This window comes from Trematomus bernacchii, unplaced genomic scaffold, assembly GCF_902827165.1.
Source record: "Trematomus bernacchii unplaced genomic scaffold, fTreBer1.1, whole genome shotgun sequence".
Classification (NCBI taxonomy): Eukaryota; Metazoa; Chordata; class Actinopteri; order Perciformes; family Nototheniidae; genus Trematomus; species Trematomus bernacchii.
This window is the reverse complement of record NW_022987720.1, coordinates 9386589-9408379: the sequence shown is the minus strand read 5'-3', so window position 1 is coordinate 9408379 and position 21791 is coordinate 9386589. Positions and strand designations below refer to the sequence as shown.

The window sequence follows — 21791 nt, the reverse complement described above, 5'->3', positions numbered from 1 at the left end:
GCATTTTGTGACGTGTCTTTTACGACAGTGTGTTCTGCTACGTGTCTTGGTTCTTTGCCATTATGGTGGGTTGTCATCATGCTCCTTCTCACCTCATGTGGCTCTTCTTCCAGGTGATGATGTGAAACACAGTGGAGACCAGGAAGAGGGCGCACAGGCCCATGCCGTACACCCAGGCAGTGACCTTCTCCCAGCCGTTGTCCGACAGACGGTGCAGAAATGCCATGCCCACGAAGGCCGGCACGATGAGGAGCTACGGAGACGAAATGAAATTTCAATAATATACATACATAAAAACACAATACCAGACTCAGGGACAGTTTCATCCCACAGGCCATAAGACTGTTAAACACCTGAACTGTTGAAACAACATCCATAACATTCATCTGTTCGCAACTTACTAATTATTTATCTAATATCTAATATTCCAATTACTTGTATATCAATTATTCTTGCACTATTTCTATTCTATTTTATTTGTATTTAGTTGCACTATTTGATCCATTTGAGGAGCCTGTGACCTAAGAGTTGTAGCTATGTACAAATGAGAATAAAAGCCTTGAATCCTTGAATGGAAACTACATTAAAAGAAGCACTAGAATAATGAGGATGAATCAAGGTAAATAAATAGGTATAAAATACAATGTTTGCATGGCATCAAAAGTTGCTGTCCTTACTGATTGAGATATTTGATGGCAATAGGGACAAACTATGTTTTTCTTTGCACATGGGATTTGAAGGCTACTGTGATATTTTTAGAGCGATCATTTTTATTTGAGATGAAGTCATTATCATCCTCTTCCCTAGAAAATAAAAGATTAGTCCCATCCACTCACTGCATGGGTGTAGCAGTTTGCAGCATGCTCATAGCAGGTGGGCTGGTAGCGGCAGTTAGCAGAGGCCCGTCTGTTCATGAACCTGAAACACACAAATAAACACAACAACAAATAAACAACAGTGGTAGTTTTATCAAGCATCAAATGGGAGGATACCTTTAAAACAGTGCTCAGTAGTATAAAGGAAAATGCTGGGTTGACTTATTAGGCGTAAGCGCAGTCACATTCTTCACAAAAATGAGAAACACGAGCTCTCAAGAAGGGAGATAGGAATGAAAATAAATAAAATGGCTGTAATATTAATATAGAAACCATACACGGATAGTTATATGTTGTACCTTTTCTAAGTGACTGACCATGACATCCTTATTGTCGGATTTTAACCTGCTTGAGATGTAATGACTTAACTAATAATATATGTATAACTATGGCTAAGACTACTCTTGTGTTGACGACTTTATTAAATGTATGGCCATTTCACAAAATACTGATTATTGTGCAATTTAATAACAATACATAACAATTGCCATTCACATTTAAATGTTTATTAAAGTGTACTGTCTGTACTGATCCAACACCAAAATATACCCAATGTCAGTGATTAACACAGAAATCAAAATGAGTTGAAAGTGAATCATTATTAAAATTGCATTCATTTTAAATGACATTGTCCCCATTATGACACAGCTATACAGGAACTTTAACCACCATGTTAACCTGAAAGGAAAGCATGTTTAGACTGCTAACGGTCAGGATGAATGAGGCAACGTTAACCAACCACACCTGGCATTATTAAAGGCAAATATTATTAGTAATCCTAGCTTGACAGCCCAAAACATTATTTTAACAGTGAGATATTTTGATTTACAAACCTCTGAAAGCTGTTCACTCTCTTCATTTCAATGCCTTATTCACCAGAGGAAGCAAATAAACAAAATCAGCAAACAAAAGACCTACAAAGCCCCGCTCCAAAAAGGGAAGAATAAAACAATAAACTGTCTTGACAAGCCAAAGGAAACGGAAGGCCTAGCATTAGCTTGTGGCTAACGTTATGCTACTCATTAGCTAACTTTCTCTACAGCTACAAGGCATCGGCAGCATCAATACTACGACTACAAAGGCACCGTTTTAGTCTTTTCCTTAATACCATTCTGTTAAAAATACTGGCTTACTGCCTCGTCTTTAAGCTAGAAATATCCATAAGCACCAGCAGAAGCCAGAACAAACCGAAAAGACCCCTGCAAGCAAGCAGCTCCGCCGGTCAATGACAGGCTACTCCCCGCTGTGCCGCTCAACAAAAAACATGATTTCTTTTTGTGCCTCGCCGCCCAAACAGTGGTGAGACATTTAGTGGCAGTGGTTTAAGCCAATGAGCAGCGATACCACCGGCAAAGTGGCCAATCAGGTCTTAGGTAGGCGGGGTCCAGAATAGGAACATCACAGACACATTCACATTCAGAGAAATATGCAAATATAAAAATGCACAATGTTTATGTGAAATGGTAAATAAGAAATATAGAAATACTGCAAGATGTTGATCTATTTGTCGTGTCTGTGTGTTGCTTTAAGTGACTTAATATGTGTTGTGATGATAAGTGACCAATTTGTGATTGTATTTAAATGTTTGAAGACTTTTCACCCCCCCCCCCTTTACAAATGGGTTGTACATTTGTAATTAATGATGTCATACATCCTTTACTTCATAGATTAGATATAAATACTTCAATTAAAGTAGTCCTGTCTATACATGTACAACTGCAGAGTTGAAGGATTACTGTAAAAAACACTTAATAATTACTTACTTTATATTTTTAAATTGCTGAATTAATAGCTTTTTCGAGAGCTAGAAACCAACTATGACTCCATTTTATTATTTTAGAAAAATGTAATGGCAATTGACTTTGACTTTATACAAGGTTTGTAAAGGAGGAGGAACACTTGTTGACCTAAAAAGTTGACTTAATAGGAGGTGGTACAGTACTAGACAGCATTGCATAAAAAGCTCCACAATGTCAGCTTGCAAAGTTTATTTGGAAATAAAAAAAATAAAATAGAAACCTGTCACATGATAACATAAATTATATTGTAGAGAGGCCATTAATAGCCTGGTTAGCAACGCTGAGCGTGTGGTTAAACAGAATTACATTTTGTTTGAGTATAGGAATGCAATAGTGAAACAAGTTGTGTTACAAAGTACTTTCATATAAACTGACAATCTCTCGCATTTTTAGATAAAACAATTGTGTTTAGATGTTTGTCAACTCAACTTTTCACAATCTGAATCTGACAATCCTGGCATTTTTCGTAAAATGTGTACAGATACCAAAAATGCTCTTGTCAAGCAAGTTCCTCTCTGTTGGAGGATTCAATGCATGCATACCACACTGATTGCGTTAACATCCACCGTAGTTTAAGCCTTAACAACTTACAGTAACTATTTGACATATTTTTTACAGAAAGATACCAAAGTCAGAAGTCTCTTCAGCATGAGTTATTGCAGCAGCAGCCCAATGTTGCAGCAAGTGACAGAACCAGACAGTGAACTGTACACACACAGGCTGTAACAGCAGCACAGTTACATAACAGCACAGTAACTTGATCAGTGACTCTTAGATATAACAGAGGCTTTATGTAAGACCAAAGTGCAATCCTCGGGCTTAATGAAGTTCATGCAGTACACTCTGCTATTGAATGCTGCTACACACAACAAGAAAGACACCAAATGAAGCCTTAGTATAGTTTGTCTTACAAATGTTATCCTATGGGCACTTTAAGAGTGCTTTTCTGTCAGCAGATACAGATAGCCACTTTCTCTTGAAATGTAACTGACAAAGATACGTCTAAAACAAGTTCATAGCAGAATGGTGATTTAGCTTTTTAAATAATCTGGGCCTTTGTGGTACACATAGTCTGTACCAGTGAAAACAAACAATGGGATTGATCCAGGCAAAGAGAAAAAGCTCATTGTGTAGTTTTAAAAAGGACATTAGCACTGACAACAGGGGCATGTGAGAGGCCATATGTCAGGGGACAGAGTCTCCTTGTTTCTCGCTACAGTCTGCTTTATCCGCACGCTGCTTCGCTAACACCTCTAATGTGATACAGACCTGAGAGCTGCAGGCTGGCAGCGTGTCAGCGGCTCAGAGACCTTCCTGTGCTGGCCGTAAACAATCCCCATCCAACTCACTGTGATTGGAGGTTTCCTGTCTCTTTAGAGAACAATTGTATGCCGTTCTGAGCCATTATTTGATTTAATTAAGAATTGAGCTAGCATCAAAACTTTATAAAAAAATGTTTAACATTGTGAGATAAGATTTTGGCCTTGGTGGTGTTCTGTGCTCTCCTATTTCCTTCTTGGGTTTTGGTCATTGTTAGAATGGAACTCTAAAAGACCTGCACTTCCATTACACTGTTCTTCTCAAGACTTGTAGCATGTTCAGGTTAAGCCTAATAGGTAATGCACCGATTTAGCAATGCCCTCCTACTGTATGACATAGTCAGTGTACACCGACTATGTCATAGGAGGGCATTGCTAAATCAGCTGACATTTTTTACAAAATCGTTACAGCAGAACCAAAGATATCTTCTTTTTCATTTCATGCATTCTTTATCAAAACATGGTTACTAAATCAGTCACAATGCCTCTCAACCACCGACAGTTGGTGGGGGGATTTGGGTGTTATGCTATAGTGGCGGCTAATGTAGCCTCAAGCAACATATTTCAAGCTGAGGAAAGAAGCAAGCCACAGAGGTCTAAAGTCTTTAGCCTAACCAACACTGACTCAATTGACATCAATTGAGGAAATGTAGGGGAGAGTGGGGCAAGATGAGACCATTTCTACTTATGTTGTCCTCTTGGCAAGGAACAATTAGATAGAAGTCAAATGACAACAACAACCTTTATTTCAGGATGTATTCTGTCAATCAAAATGATGCATCTATCACAAAGGGCCATGAAAATATGACTTCTTAAATTAAAGTGGTCTTGTCGCTTAACTTGCCCCATACAGTATAAGGGGTAAATTGAGCCATCTAGGGGTTTATTCAATAATTGACTCTTTCAAGTTCAAACCTGAGTTGGTTGCTACAGGAATGTTGTTTCTGTCTGCTAATTCAAAAGCCAGTTCACAGCATTTCTTCCGAGTAAGGCCATGGAACTGGTCAGACAGTTTTTTGATCTGCAAGTTCCTTCTCTCTCCTGCGTGAAGATCCTCTTTGCCTCTGCTGTTCAACTGTACCCTACTTTTTTCACTTCCTTTTCCATGTTCCTTTTATGTATCTACACAGGGTTGACCTGTCCATATGTCTGTCCTTTGCCACTGCTCTGATGGATTTTCCACCCTTGCCATCAGTGGCTGCTCTCTCCATTGTATCATACGTTTAACCCTCAATACATTTGCGTTGCATTGAACATTTACTTTGTGCTTCCCTTCATCACAGCCAAATAGAACAACACAGTTCCCTAGATAAATGGGGTGGGTCCGCTTACCTACTGGCTCATCTTACCCCAATCTCCCCTATCAGAATTCCAACTAGACATGTGACCATAATATATTAGGGCTGTCAAGTTAACGCGTTAATAACGCGTTAAAGCAAAAATTAACGATTAACGCATGTGTATTTTTTGTCCTCGGCCGCCCTGTAGTTTCAGAGCGCATCGAGTTTAAAATACCATCTACAAGCTGATGCTGACAGCCCCGCTCCTGCCGCCCGCTTGTGGCAGACCACACTTCCACGCAGGCCCGGACTGGCCATCGGGAGGACCGGGAGGGTGTGTGTATGTGTGGCGCGAGCGAAGCACACCTTACGTGTTGTTGTTAGCATCTGGTGCGAGCTAGCTGCGCTAACGGATATAAGGAGCTGTTTCAATGAAAACAGAGGAGCGACATTTCGCTGACAACTGCGCCGAGCACTTGACTTTATGCAGGTAGCCAGACAGTGGGACATTGTACGAAAAGTCAGCACACTCCGCACGGATAGTGCGCGCAACACAGCTCATACACACAGGCATATATGCCTTGAGCTGCACAGAGCTCCAACGATCCATCACAGTGTCTCCACATTCTCACACACACACACACACACACACACACACACACACACACACACACACACACACACACACACACACACACACACACACACACACACACACACACACACACACACACACACACACACAGTATTGTATTATTGTATGAGAGAGGTTCCAGGTTGAATTGAGGCGAATATTTGTAATGTTCAGAGGTTGTTGTGTTTAATATTCCTGAGAATATTTGTCATTGTTCAAATGATAATAAACAAACATATAAAGCATAGTTGTCCACTCATATGTTGATAAGAGTATTAAAAACTTGAAAAATATCCCTCTAAGGTACATTTAGAACAGATAAAAAATGTGCGATTAATTTGCGATTAATCGCGATTAACTATGGACAATCATGCGATTAATCGCGATTAAATATTTTAATTGACTGACAGCCCTAATATATATATTTGTGATGCCCCTGTGGGTTCATCAGTAGAGAGGGTGTGGCTGTTCTGTCTGTGCTGCATTGGCTCCAGTGATTGCATTGATTGCAGTAACTCAGGGCACCTGGGTCTGGTGTCCTGCAGCTACTTAAAGCCTCTCTGCTCCTCTCTGTTCTCTCTCTGTTTTCTCCTGCAGGCACCCGGCTCTGATGAGTATACACATTACTTAATTTGAATTGTTTGTACAAATAAACACCTTTTTCTACCCGTTGACATGTTGTGTCTCCTTTTTGTTGTGGCCTTTTGAGCCAGGTCGCAACAAATGGGGGCTCGTCCTACGGGTTATTTCTAGAAAGTTTGTGTAGAGCTCAGAGCACATGGCGTCATTGAGCAGCTGAGTAGTTGATGTGGTCCAGCTGTGTGCTGGCTTGGCGCTGCTATTTGGGGGACACATCATGTCTTTTGTGTTTCAGGAAGCTTTAGTGTTTGACATGGCGTCAGGTTTTGTGTGCCAATCAGAAGGTAAGATGTTGCTGCTTGTTATGCTTTTGTAAAGAGTTTTCCCCGCTAGGCTTAAGTGGCGTTTCCCCTTGGGTTGCGTCTGTTTGTTTTTTTCATAGTGTTGTGGCGACGTGGTTAGTGTCAGCTGTTTTCGGACAGCTGTCTCGGGGGCACATCCGCGTGAGTTCTTGGTGTTACCTGCGTGCAGGTCGCTCCATAACTCCGCCGGGTTCCAGTGCGTAATTACCCGCCGCAAGCCACATGAAGACTAGGTGAGATTAGTAAGATTTTGGTTAGGCAGTGAGGGGGAAAATTCTCTGTTGGGTTTTGTCTTTTGCCCATGCGTGTTGGCAGTTTAACAATTTGCTTTCTGATTGGGTATAGGTAATATATTATGGCTTCTTTGTCGGTGTTTGTGGATGCGCCCTTAGTATCTTTCTTAGAAGATTGCCAGAAGGCGCAGTTGGTCGAAATAGCAGAGCATTACAAAATTGCTGTTGTAGGGAGCAAGCGGAAACATGAGATTAAGGCTGTCATCTTTGTTTGAGCAGGGGGTGTTGCAGAAGAGTGCGGCAGGGGTCGTGCCGGTAGTGGTTCAGACAGCTGGTATAACGTTCAAGCAGCAAAAGGAGCTTTTGGCCATGCAGTTTAATCAGGAGAGGTTGCAGTTGGAGTTGAGGGGTCAGCAGGTGCTGGAGGTGGAGATGATGAAATGTGAGGTGGAACATGCTAGATTACGGCTGATGGGAGAGGGCAAGCTTTCTCCGGTGGAGGATGGTTCTGATAGGTCGGCATCAGGTAGTGGCGATATTATTTCTTTGGACTATGCTAGAATAAAATCAGCGGTGTTAAAATCATACGAACTGGTTCCTGAAGCGTATCGTCAAAAGTTCCGAAGTTGGGTCAAGGGGGATAAGCAGACGCATGTGGAGTTTGTCCGTGATTTGACTTCTCATTTTCAGCGGTGGTGCGCGGCAGCAAAGGTTGCCAGTTTTGACGGTCTTTGTGAACTCATTGTATTGGAACAATTTAAAGATGTTATCCCTCAGCGTGTGGCCACTTATGTAAATGAGCAGAAACCTTCCACCGCGCTTAGAGCTGCTGAATTAGCGGATGATTTTGTGTTGACGCATAAGGGCAGTTTTACTGAGAAGTGTTCTAGGGGTGATTGGAGACGTGGAGAAGATGGTGGCTATTCCCGCGGTGGTGCAAAGTTTTCACCAGGCTCCTCCCGTAGATTTGCAGGTCCGGGGCGATCCGAGGGCGCCTGAGTGGGCCAATGTCATTATTGCCGAGAAGAGGGTCATTGGAAGGAGCAGTGTCCGTTGCTGGAACCTGAGGGGAAGCCTAGTTTTTCAACACATGCTCCAGCCATGTGTTTTGGTTAAAAAGCCGCAGGGTGTAGGATCGGGCATGGTGCCTGACAAGAAGCTGGTTTGTGCCGACTTGGATGTGGGTTCTGTTTTTGAGCCGTTCATAACGGAAGCCGTTGTATCAGTAGTTGGTAGTGACAAGTATGTTCCGATTAAGGTGTTGCGTGACTCAGCAGCTAGATACTCATTTATTGTTGAGTCAGTATTGCCTTTTTTTCGTCAGACAGAGACTGGGGATTTTGTGCTGATGAGGGGCATGGAGATGGGCTTGATTCCTGTGCGACGTCATGCAATATTGCTGGTACGGGGAGTTGTGTCTGTCGGCGTGCGTTCCGCATTGCCACTTGATGGGGTACTAGGGATGGGTATCGTTTGAAATTGATCGATTCCGGTTCTGCTTATCGATTCCGGTTGTTATCGATTCCCCGTTTCGATTGCAAAATTGTAAAAGAAAGAGGTCAAACGTTTAGATAACAAAAATATATTTATTAATTTATGCTTTAACTGACATTTTTACAAATAAAAAATATACATGCAATACAAATGTATTGCACAATAGCTGTGCTTTATTTTAACTGAGCTATCCCTGTGGCAAGCTATTAACAGCTACTTAAAGCCTCTCTGCTCCTCTCTGTTCTCGCTCTGTTTTCTCCTGCAGGCACCCGGCTCTGAATGAATATGTGTCCCCGGTGTTCCAGGGAACTCACCAAGTGTCAGAAAACACAACCCTCTTTTTTCCTCCATACCCAAATCTCTAAAAAAGGAGCTGCAACGGATCTGATTAAAACTGATCCAGATTTGAACACTGTCCTGACGTCAGGACAGTGGCGCTACGGCTATTGGGCCAACTCCACCAATCAGGAGGAGACACCCACGGCCATTGCCGTTCGAAAGCGCTGGAGACGCTGTAGTACATATGCCAGGCCTGTAGATGGTGCTGTTCTCACAGAATCTGCCCTTGCAAAAACAGAGCTAAAAAATGTCAAATTGAGCAAAATGAGGCATGGCTAAAATGCATGATCTGTTTGGTATTTTGAAAAAAAAAAAGTATAAATATGCCTTATATAGGTATGGACCTACACTATATTATTCAAATATAGCATGATAGGTCCACTTTAATTTGAATTGTTTGCAAATAAACACCTTTTTTCTACCGTTTGTTGTGGCCTTTTGAGCCAGATCGCAACAATATTGAATCCTATTTTGGCCCAATCCCTAAGTCAATCTTCTCTCTATATTCAACAGTGTGCGAAAAAGCACACGTCCCACCGTCCGGGACGTGTTATTTACAATATCGGACAAGTAGATCTTTCAATTGACTTGTCCGGTGGACAAGTGACGTTTTTCGCCCTCATTTATTGACAAATTATAGATAAATTCAGTTTTCAGAAGGCAGAACTCATTCGCAAATTGTCCGTGTCTGCCATTGTTCGTTTAGAAATGTTAGTTTCGGTTCTGCTTGTCGCTTCCCAAGGAAATGCATCTCGCCGCTTTCTGTACTGTTAGACGGGGGCGGGGCGGGACGTGTAGCACAATGGCAGGGTTGGGAAGCAAAACTCGGTTCCGAGTAGAAACAAATAACAATTGTCCGGTACCGTGATTAATAAGAGTTGTGAGGACAGGAGGCGAGGCCGAGCCCCACGGACCGCAGCTCTCTCTATGCTCCGGATCATCTGATCGCTGCAGATCAGTCTCTCTCTCTCACGTAATGAAGGTTATTAAGCGTTTTAGCTCCTACGTTGTTAATATTGACCGCCATTTCCTTTATGAAGTAAAGCAGCCTCCCTGTCTGTGTCCTCGCGCTGTCCTCACATCCCCCGACCCCCAGACTCGGAGGAGCACAGGGATGTCAGTATTGTTTATGAAGCAGGGTATAGAAAGTACATTATTGAAATGAAAATACTATTTATTTACTTTTACAAACAGTGAGCAGCTGCAGCATGTGTATTGCAGGACATGTGTAAGCGTGCAAGCGTCTTTGAGTTGTAGAAAAGCGCTAGGCCTATAGGCTATAAATATAATGTATTATTAGGCCTATGTGTTGGACATGTGTGGTTGGACTCTGATGTTACACTGCAACCTGCCTGTGAGACAGAGGAGACTGGGCCAATTGTACATTCTCAAACTGCACCACAATGCAGAGATTATTTTTATATAATTTTATTCAATAATCGTAAGAAATTAAACGGTATGAAGTGATTTGTAAATAGGAATACAGATTTGACTTAATGTTTTCATAAATATATTTTTCTCCCAGTTTGTCATGGGACTTATTTTTACCCTCTCAAAGAACCGGAATCGAAAAGCAGAACCGGAATCATTCAAATCCAAACTATACCCAACCCTATGTGTGATGCAGTAAAATCTTACCGCTCACTTACGTTAGCGGTGTCGTAAAAACCGTGGGAAAATGTAAAATACTATGGCGAAGAAGATTCCAGTGGCCCCAATTTTTGTCCATTCTGGACAAGTAAAAAATGTATTCGGACAAGTAAATTGCCAAACTCACTTGTCCATGGACAAGTACTCTCTAAAAACTTTTTCTCACACTGTTCAATGGTAACCGGGAACAAGTCTTGCCAGTTTTGTGGGGCTTGTTAGAACATGGCAAATTACAACTTTATCCTTCTGAACGTCACCTCGCCCTATTCAGTTACGTTAAAACCAGTATAAAGGGCAAGTTTAAGCTTTAATTCCAGTGCAATCTCATACTACTTCACTGTTTACCTGCAGAACAAATGTCCCCTTTCCGTTCAACAGTCGATATAAAAACTGATGCACTGTGTTTGGAATTGGAGTTATTCTTGCAATGTGCCATCACCCTGTCTGGTACAGTAGAGTAGACTACACTAACGTACTGCAGCACTGCCCTCACAGACTGTTTACAGTTTGGTTAAGGGGCTGTGGCTTTGTTATTACGTTAACTTTTGTAATTTACTGCCTAGATTCACCAAACTCACTTTTCTTTACTCTGACTACCTGGCACAATCCAATATTTTCTTTCGTTGCATTTAGGGTTAGGGTTGGTATCACATATCACCTATAACCTACTTGTTTGCAACTGCCTTTTTAAGACACTTAAAATCGTAACACTTATTTACTAAGATATTTACTTACGTATTCGATGGCGTAAAACCAAAATATCTTTGAAATATCTTCTGCTAAACCACCAACCATATCTCAGGCTTCTTTAAATTGCCATGCTATACCCTTCCACCACATTTCATTAAAATCTGGCAGGTAGTTCATCCATAAACATTCTGATCAACAGACATACAAACAAAAAACCTAACCTCCTTGTCAGAAGTAATAGAGTGGTGCAGGGATGACATGTTTTTGTAGGCTAACCCAGAAGTTAGCATAGCAAGGGCTCCCTCGGAAAAACGTCTATGGGATTCTTCCGACCGCTAAATTAAAAATGATTGTTCAGCGTGAAGAGTAGTTTATTTAGTCACTTGTTAGCAACTGACGTTTTAAAACACATGAGCTTTAGACTTTCTCCAGTTGTGGACGTGTTTTATATCGAAAGAAACATTTATGAAAATCTCTTCAGCTTCCGTTAACCACAGATCATCTCTCAAGCGTCTAAACTAGGGCTGTCAGTCGATTAAAATATTTAATCGCATGATTGTCCATAGTTAATAGCACATTTTTTATCTGTTCTAAATGTACCTTTTAGAGGGATATTTTTCAAGTTTTTAATACTCTTATCAACATGAGTGGACAAATATGCTTTTGTTTATTATCATTTGAACAATGACAAATATTCTCATGAATATTAAACACAACAACCTCTGAACATTACAAATATTCGCCTCAATTCAACCTGGAACCTCTCATACAATAATACAATACAAAGTGTGTGTGTGTGGACACTGTGATGGATCGTTGGAGCTATGTGCAGCTCAAGGCATAATATGCTCGAACGGGAGCTTCCTGGACGCTGCAATCATGTTGCGCGCACTATCCGTGCGGAGTGTGCTGACTTTTCGTACAATGTCCCACTGTCTGGCAACCTGCATAAAGTCAAGTGCTTGGCGCAGTTGTCGGCGAAATGTCGCTCCTCTGTTTTCATTGAAACAGCTCCTTATATCCGTTAGCGCAGCTAGCTCGCACCAGATGCTAACAACAACACGTAAGGTGTGCTTCGCTCGCGCCACACATACACACACCCTCCCGGTCCTCCCGATGGCCAGTCCGGGCCTGCGTGGAAGTGTGGTCTGCCACAAGCGGGCGGCAGGAGCGGGGCTGTCAGCATCAGCTTGTAGATGGTATTTTAAACTCGATGCGCTCTGAAACTACGGGGCGGGGCGGCCGAGGACAAAAAATACACATGCGTTAATCGCGTTCATTTTTTTTGCGTTATTAACGCGTTAACGAATTCAAGACGAGGAAACACGGAAGTGCTGAAATACAAACTACATTTCGGGTTTTAGGACTTATTTCTGCAACACTTTCATAATGAAAAATATAATTTTTCCCCAATAAACATTTGGAAGTTGTAAAGGTAATCTTTCTGATCCTAACTTTATTTTAAACATCAGGCCTTCAGTAGTCTTCTTCTTCTATTGTTTTATGGCAGTTGCAAACAACTTTCAGGTGCATTTATCGCCACCTTCTGGAATGGAGTGTGGATCAGCACAGTGTTAAACTCAATTCTTAATATAATTCCCGTCCTATTTTTAAAAACCTAAATACTGCCCTGTATGCTACATCCCCTGAACTCCTTCTCAAAATCTCTATATTTAATTCTGTTTGATTTCTGTTCAGTGCTTCCTTTAGTATTATACGTTCTTGATGGTATTTGGGACCTTGCAAAAAAATGTGCTCCACTGTTTCATGATGACAACAATATTCACATTTGCCTGTTGCATGTTTTTTCATAATGAATGTGTTATTTAGCCCTTTGTGACCAAATCTCATTCTTGAAATGATGTCCTCCTCTTTTTTACTTCTGTTGACTTCGTCCTGCCATTTCTTTTTAACTTGGGATTTGATGTTGCTTTTGATCTCAAGGCCTTCTTTAATCATCCCAGAACTTCCTCCACCTGCTCCTCCCTGCACACCTGTGCCCCATCAAGCCTCAGCACATAACCATCAGCCACCTGCCTGACCACAGATGGCATGCTGGCCTCAAAGACTGGTCCAGCTTTTTTCCCTGCTACTATTTTCTGTTTACTTGCCCAATCCAACCTGTTTAGGCTGAATCCAAGCCAGTCATTGATCATTGTTTCAAGTAAAGTTCCTTTATTTCAACCTTATATTGGTTATTATTTGAAATGCCTAGACATTTTATATTTCAGGATATAAATCCTTTTTTCCCCACATTTTTTAAAAAGGTAACTGAAGGAGCCTCCACTACATCCACTAGTTTGTGAATTTGGAAGCGAACTGCAGTACATAGACAAATTGTGATGATGCGTCCAATATAGTTGAAAGAAAATCATGAAAATAAATATGGAAAACATGCCAAGAACATATCAAAACTGGAACTGTTTGTGATTCATGCCAAAGTTAAAATTGACACAATGATGGCAAAAGTTCAATATGTTCTTCGATGAAGTATAGGCAGTTTTGTATTCCTACCAAGAAAAACAAAAAATAATCCTCGGAAAAAATAAAGCAGTTTAAAAATAAAGGAAAATAATTCAACTAAACCAAGAGCAAATGGTGGAGAAAAAGTATGAACATTTAAATAATTATAAGGATAAAAATGAGGTTAGCTTAAAAAAAATGGTGTTAAAAAGAACAGGACAAGTTCAACGCTAGTTCTTAAATAAAAGTAATTATTTTGATTTCCTTCAGGGTATTTTGTATTGTTGGTTGTAGTGAGAAGTTGGGGTGCCGGTACTGCATTTGGTAACTCCACAGCAACAATTTAGAAAACTAATATTATATAATTAGCCTTAAGCATTCTATCCTCACCTGACCTGCTCCCAGTGCCATAAATATAAAGCCCTCAGCTGCTCAAATATCACATATTATTTCATACCAAGAACACAAACTGGAAAAAGATCAAACTCCTTTAGAGGTAAACACTGCAGAGTGGGCACCTGACTGCAGCAAATATGTGTTAATATTGTATCTTCCAAAGGGCTTGTGAGGACAGGCATATAGGTGGGAGACACCTTAGAATAGAAGAGGCTTTGTGTACGTCACACAGGGTTAAACGGCTTTATAATTGGTTTACTGATTCATCTTCAGATGCATGACCCATAGTTGACCTCAAGTGTTGGATCTAAGGAAATGCATGTGGAGATATCTGTTCTCCCATCAAGTTTATGCAAGTCTAGACAATAAACACTCTGCTTCTAAATATATTTAAATTTCCTTTAAAAGACAGTGCCATATACTGAGAGCATTTTAAAATAGCCTTTTCTTACTATTACAAAAAAATATATTCAAGCTGACTGAACGTCAAAAAATAAAACCCTTTCCACAATTATATATCAACTGTAAGTTAAATTTAAGATCGGATAAGTTTAACTTTTTACACAATTTAAACATCTTCATGTCTACCCCAAATTGAAAATCTAAGGCTGCAGTCGAATAGTCCAAAAATCAGCCCCTATCGTCTGTTCCTTGACCTCTGTGTGAAACGTCACGGGGTTAAGGAATAGTGGATAGGAGAATTCAAAAGGATTTAGGAGAAGAGACTGCGGTGCTTTGAGAATCCGACTGCACTTTCATTATCCATTTATGATGCGCCAGCGGACGTCATTAATGTGCGTCTGCTTTGGGGAAACTACAATTTTCTATACAGTGGAGTGAGCGGACTACATGGATGTTTAATAAGAACGGCGAACATATATAGACTTTGCACCACGCTCTTATGGTGTTGTTTTATGCTTTATGAACGTGTATTTATTGTTGTACTGCTATTTATTGTTGTACTGCTGTTGTCTGTATTCTATTTAATTATGTTTTTATTTCTCTAGTCTTGTTGTGGTTATTTAACATCTTGCCAAGGACAACAGTTGAAAATTAGCCTGCTGGCTAATACTGGCTCATTTACAGCAATGTGGATTAATGTGCACTGTCCTTTAAATAAATAAATAAACAAGTAAACGTGGACAACAGAGAAACATAAATTCTTCATGAACGAGGTTACAATTGAAATAAAAAAGTAAAGTGAAACGTATGCTCGTCACCCTCACCCTCCGGTCCACATTAATACAAATGATCCCAATACGTATGATTGTATCAAAAGATCATAACATAAATACAAATGTATTTCTTATAAACGTTAGTCCTTAACATCTATCACTGTGTATATCACCATTCAAACATCTTTTAAAAGTTTTACAAATCCCACACAGCTCAGTAAAGACTGAAATGTTTACTTTATTTGATCATTTCAGTAAAAATTAACGTTCCTATTTCTCTTTTTGATTATAATACTGATGAACGTTCAAAATAAAGCACTTTGGCAACTTACCATATACGTTTTAAAATACCGTAACTTTCATGATATAATTTCTCGGTCATAATCGGTTGTTTCCGAGAATGGACGAATGTTGTGTGACGGCAAATGTTGCAGCCGCAAGGTATTGTGGGGCCCACAATACCGATTTTTATTTTGATTATAAAGTTGTGTATATTTACGGACTGTTGCAAAAACTAAGAAGCTTATCAACATCAGGTATAAAACTAAAAGAGCTTTACAAAAAAGTAACACAATTAAAGATGTTTGGAGTTTTATTTTAGTTATTAATTTACATTTTTTGTCAAAGAAATGCTGATTTGAAACCGTTGTTACATGCAGTTATGGCATTTCCTGTTTCTGGCGGAGAGAGGGGAGTTTGTCCCAAAGCTTGCCGTTGTATTTAGACTTGAGCTTCCGGTTTCGCTATGAGTGGTCGCATTTTCGAGAGCTCCCGCTTTGGAGGTTATTCCTCACGATTTTTTACATATTTCATCCTCCTGACAATATGGATTATGGACTCCTACCTCAACTCATCAATGAGGCAACATCACTTAGAGAAGGAGAGTAGTGAAAGCAGGGATAAAATGAACCACAATGACTTTTACCTTCTCAACGGCTGGGAAAGGAAACACCTCGCTTTTGGAAGTGCAAGCATTCATGCATTATTAACTGCAAACCCGACGCGAAAGTACTTACCCCCGTCAGGCAAACTAGACCGAAAAAGTATGATCGTCTTGGTCTTATTGTTAGCGGGAGACATCCATCTGAATCCGGGCCCGGTGCAGACAAGAAGCCATTCCTGCAGGCTCGAGGAGCTAGCATCACAACTAGCATCACAACTAGCATCTCTTCCGCTACAGCAACAACTACGCGACGACAACAGAGACCATGGAGACAGCGGAGACCGAGGAATCAACGGAGACTTCGACATTCCCCCGGGGACGCCTCGGCAGACAGACACGCATGAGGCAGTGACGAGAGGAAGAGAACCGAGATCCGAGGGAACAAATATCCACCATGTTGTTAGCCACCCTGCTAGCATATCGACGGCTAAAGCTACAACGGAGCCTCCCTCCCCCCACCACCCCACCGCTCCAAGCACCACGGCAGGCCGCAAGCCGTTTGCTGTAACGGACAAAGACAAATATCTTCAAGCTGACGACATTATGCATTTAAACAACAAAAATGGACTACATATTTTTCATCTGAACACTAACAGCCTGAGACACAAACTGGCTGAACTCAGGCAACTGTTCATGAACGGTAAGGCAAGCATATTATGCTTTTCTGAGACCAAATTGGACAATTCCATTACAGATTCAGAGATTGAAATTGAAGATTATCTTGTAGTGAGAAGGGACAGGAACGTGAATGGAGGTGGTGTCTGCATGTACATACATAAAGACACCAATTTCAAAAACCGTACTGACCTGCATCATGAAAATATTGAATCTGTGTGGGTTGAAATTCTTTTTGACAATGCTAAATCTGTAATAGTCGGGACAATCTATAGACCACCGGAACAGAGTGACTTTTATGATACATTAGATGGGTGTTTGGCTGATGTGGGGGATGTAGAGACAATTATTATTGGAGACTGGAACACGGATATGCAACGTAAAGACACGTCCGTCTTCAAGTCCTTCAGTAGGATTTGTGATCTGCACGGCTTCAGCCAGCTAATCACCCAACCCACCCGGGTATGTGAAACAACACAAACTACCATTGATCTCATTCTGACCTCTGACAGGTCCAGGATCTCCAGTAAAGGGGTTATAGCATGCGGTTTAAGTGATCATTATATGATATTCTGTACCCGCAAAAAGCTAAAACAAAAGGCCGGCTGTCACAAAACAGTCATATCTAGAGACCTCAAAAACTACTCTAGCGAGGCCTTTAACCTAGAACTGGAGAGCCTGGACTGGTCAGATGAGCTCAGTGGTACACAAGTTGAAGAAACATGGCTTGGTTTCAAAAACAAATTCTCTGCAATACTCAATGATTTGGCCCCCCATAAGAACAACCAGGGTAAAAAATCGCGCTGAGCCGTGGATGCACTCCGGCATACTGACCGCCATGAAAACCAGAGACAAAAAATGCTCTGAGTTTCATAAAAGTCAGTCAATGCTTTCCAAAAGCACGAGCAGTGAACTCCAGGCCCACGTGACTGAACTAAAAATTGAAAGAAACAGACTAAGAAATGACGTAAGCTCCATGATCAAAACTGCCAAAAGAATTTCATCAATGACAAAACTGAGGAAAACAAAAATAAACCCCGTGAACTTTGGAAATTACTCAATAACCAGCTTGGCTGCAGTAAAAAACTCAAAACGAGATTTTCAAACGTAAACATAAAGACAGATAACAGGCTCATCACAGACAAACTGGATGTGGCCAAGTACTTGAACATTTTTTTCACAAACATAGCCACAACTCTTGTAAATAAATTACCCTCCCACTCAGGGCTTTTTGGAGTAGATCACATCATGACCTACTACAAAAACCTAGGGGTACGCAAAGATGATTTCAGTCTAGCAAGGGTAACAACAGCAGAGGTACTCATTAAACTGAGCGCCCTCAAACCTAACAAGGCCACTGGCCACGACAATATCCCCTCCAAATTCCTCAGAGACACAGCAACCGCCATCTCACCAGTCATAGCTCACATAATTAACCTCTCCATAAAACAGGGAAAAGTACCCAAAGACTTCAAAATTGCAAGAGTAACCCCCCTGCACAAAAAGGGCAGCAAATTGGACCCAGGCAACTACCGCCCTGTTTCTATACTTACCTCCATCTCGAAAGTCATGGAAAAAATAGTATATGAACAGGTCGAAAAGTACCTCGCAGAAAAGAAACTAATCTATGAATTTCAATCTGGCTTTAGAACATCCCACTCCACTGACACATGCCTTCTTTATTTGAACGACCACATCAAACAAGAGGTGGACGAGGGTAAATACTGCGGCATGGTGATGCTGGACCTACAAAAGGCTTTCGACACTGTCAATCACCCCATTCTGATTGACAAGCTAAAAGCAATTGGTTTTGATAAACTATCGGTGAGCTGGATGCAATCCTACCTGGAGGGGAGAGAACAGATGGTGGAGGTAAACGGTACTCTGTCCCCCCCCCTCCCAGTGAGCTGTGGTGTTCCACAAGGAAGCATATTAGGTCCGTTACTGTTCCTAATTTATGCAAATGACATGTCATCAGCATGTGACTGCAACTTGTTCCTGTTCGCGGACGACTCAGCCCTGCTGGTCTCTGACAGGAGCAGATTGCAGGTTGAAAAAACCCTCAGCTCCGAGCTCGGCAGAATCTGCACCTGGCTCGCCGATAATAAATTATCATTACACCTGGGTAAAACAGAGTCCATTCTCTTCGGTTCGAAACATAATCTCAGCAAATCCGACGACTTCTCAGTTGCAGTGGGTGACATTATTGTCACAAGTAAGAAGGAAATTACATACCTAGGATCTATTCTTGAGGCAAACCTCTCCTGTGACAAAATGGCATCCAATGTAATAAAAAAAGTCAATCAAAGAACTAGATTCCTATACCGGATCTCCTCTCTGGTAAACAAAAACACCCTGAAAACTCTGGCAGGAGCACTCATTCAAGGGTACTATGACTATGCTTGCACGTCATGGTACCATAGCACCTCCAAGGCGCTAAAAATAAAACTTCAAACATCGCAAAATAAACTGGTCAGACTACTGCTTGACCTTTCATCTAGAACCCACCTCACCTCTGCCCACTTTGACAACCTAGGATGGCTTAGAGTAGACGACAGAGTACAGCTACTTGCAATGGGCCTGGTCTACAAGATCCACTACACCTCTATGGTACCCATGTACATGTCAAAATTCTTCCCAAAGGTCAAGGAATACCATGATCATAACACCAGAGGGAGCTCCACAAATCATGTAAAACCCAGATTTGGCACAAAAAAAGGGGAATACACGTTTCGCAATTATGCCACATCAAGGTGGAACGCTCTTCCCACAACTGTAAAGGAAAGTAAAACTATACTTACCTTCAAAACCTCTCTTAAAGAGCACCTTCGGGGGAAAGCATTGCAAAACTGGCCCCGGTAATGGTACAAATCTCAACCTGTCGTACAATGGACAGCTTCCCCCCCCCATCTATGTATATACTCGCATTTTAGACTCTGTTACTAACTGTATATCTGTAGACTTGGTATGTCTTAAATGTCCGGTTAGGATGTATTAGAACGAAATCTAAAATGAAAATTGTAAATAAGCCATCTGTATGTAAAAAACCACCTGTATGTAAATTGTAAATAAGCCATCTGTATGTCAAATATGTCTTATATGTCTTAAATGATATGATGAATTGGAAATGGGGGACCCTGATGTAAACAAGACGAAAGTCTTTCTCTGGTCTGCATCCCCTTAACAATTGTATGTTTTGAGCTGTACTGTACTGTACCCAATATACAAGCTGTTAATAAACTTTTCAATCAATCAATCAATCCCAATCCCAAACCACGCCCTACACCCTACCCCTACACAATACCCCTCCGTGACGGAGTGAACTCCGTGGAGTGACACCATGGATGTATAATAGGAACTGGATACAGCGTGGGAGGCGGGGCCTCATTCATTCCTATGAGAGTTGCTCATTCGCGCATGATGATAAAATGGCCCAACTTTTGAGAAGGGTCTAGCTGCGGCCGCGGCCAGTACACGACACTACACGACACGCCCACTACACGACACGCCCACCTGACACGACACGCCCACCTGACACGACACTACGGTGGCTGAGAGACATTACCGTACATGGCAGATTAAAAGCGAATTGACGACACTGACGCAAGGATATTTAAGGAGACATGAGGTTTACAGAGAACAGACAAACAATATGGCGCACCGAGTACAGGTAATTAACGTATTGTGGTTTTAGATATAATTACATACTATTTAGGTTCTCGTTTGTTTGTCGATGTGGCTGTTTAGCGCAGTGTAATTGTGTTTATTTTGCTAATTTGTATTTTAAATATTAAATGTAAAGGAATGGAATACATATATATATATATATATATATATTTTAGCTCTTAGCTTGACATGCTCGACGTTCAGTTAGCATATATGCTAACTGAACATGCTCGTTCAGTTAGCATGTCAAACTAAGAGCTAAGATATATGTATATATTTTAGCTTGACAGATGGAACAATGCATGTACTTGCATTTTTACAAGAATCTGATTTTGTGTAAGTTTTAAATATTCATTGAAGGTGTCTTTCACATTTGAATGTTTTAAAAAAAAAAAAAAAACATGTATTAGCTGCTATACTGACATGCACATATGTATAATTATATTATTATTTTAAGTGTGGTTTAAAGTTAAATGATATATAGTTATTGGGTAGAGCCAAGTAACCCAGGTGGATGCAATCAGGCCTCTGTTTTTAGATGGGGTTTGTGGCCATGCTGTAGGCCTGACATTTAATCCATAGACTGTATATATAAAGAATTAAACTAGTTGAAGGGCTTTCTGTTCGAACCACAGTGACATCTAGAGGTTGTTTTGTGCATAACATGTCAACCAGAAGGGTAGAGCTGGCTGAATCAGATCGAGTTAAACTTTTTTTTTTTTCAACAAGATATCAAGACACAAAATGTGCTCTACCAAATGGTGGCGCTAGCAGTTAAAGGGTTACCTTCTGAAAGTGAGGAAGTATGACCAGTTTTGTCCCATAGGATTATACAGGCCAGTCCATTGCTGCTTGTTTAAGGAGTTAACTATTTCCAATATTAAAGTCACTGAAATTGTATTCTATTTTATTCACCTATAGACAAACAACACAACACTCCGTGATGGAGCACGCCCAGAGCTCAACAAATTGGACTCGGACACCTTCCGTCCGGACACAGACGGAGAGAAGGTTCACAGATGAGGTGGCATTCGTCATGGATGTGCTTCTGCCAGAGGTTAGATTTCACTGACTTTTTATTTGTCAACTACACATTATATAAAATTACATATGTTGCACTTAAACTCATGGTCAATGTCCAGTAGAATATTGATGCCAATTGGTCTGGCATAATTGTCACCTGCAGAATGGCACAACCTTTATTGGATGTCTACATTTTACTCTAACTGTTAAACGTGTGGCTTTAATCCCTTCATGACACAGGCGACAGTCTACGCCC

The 21791-nt window shown here is 41.0% G+C and overlaps 1 protein-coding gene across 2 annotated transcripts in view; it reads right to left on the bottom strand.

Moving 5' to 3' along the window:
• The window catches only part of mmd (monocyte to macrophage differentiation-associated), a 38616-nt gene that overhangs the window by 5826 nt on the left and 10999 nt on the right, over window positions 1-21791 (bottom strand). Inside the window, exons 1-4 of one of the 2 annotated variants that reach the window (XM_034143542.1) lie at window positions 2064-2118; window positions 1709-1742; window positions 837-918; window positions 93-253 (exon numbers count right to left, since the gene is read on the bottom strand). In XM_034143542.1, coding sequence (XP_033999433.1) covers window positions 93-253; window positions 837-918; window positions 1709-1734 — 269 coding nt within the window. In that variant the 5' untranslated portion in view covers window positions 1735-1742; window positions 2064-2118. Of the gene's footprint in view, window positions 1-92; window positions 254-836; window positions 919-1708; window positions 1743-2063; window positions 2119-21791 lie in introns of those variants that run through there. The other variant, XM_034143541.1, reaches the window with a different exon arrangement.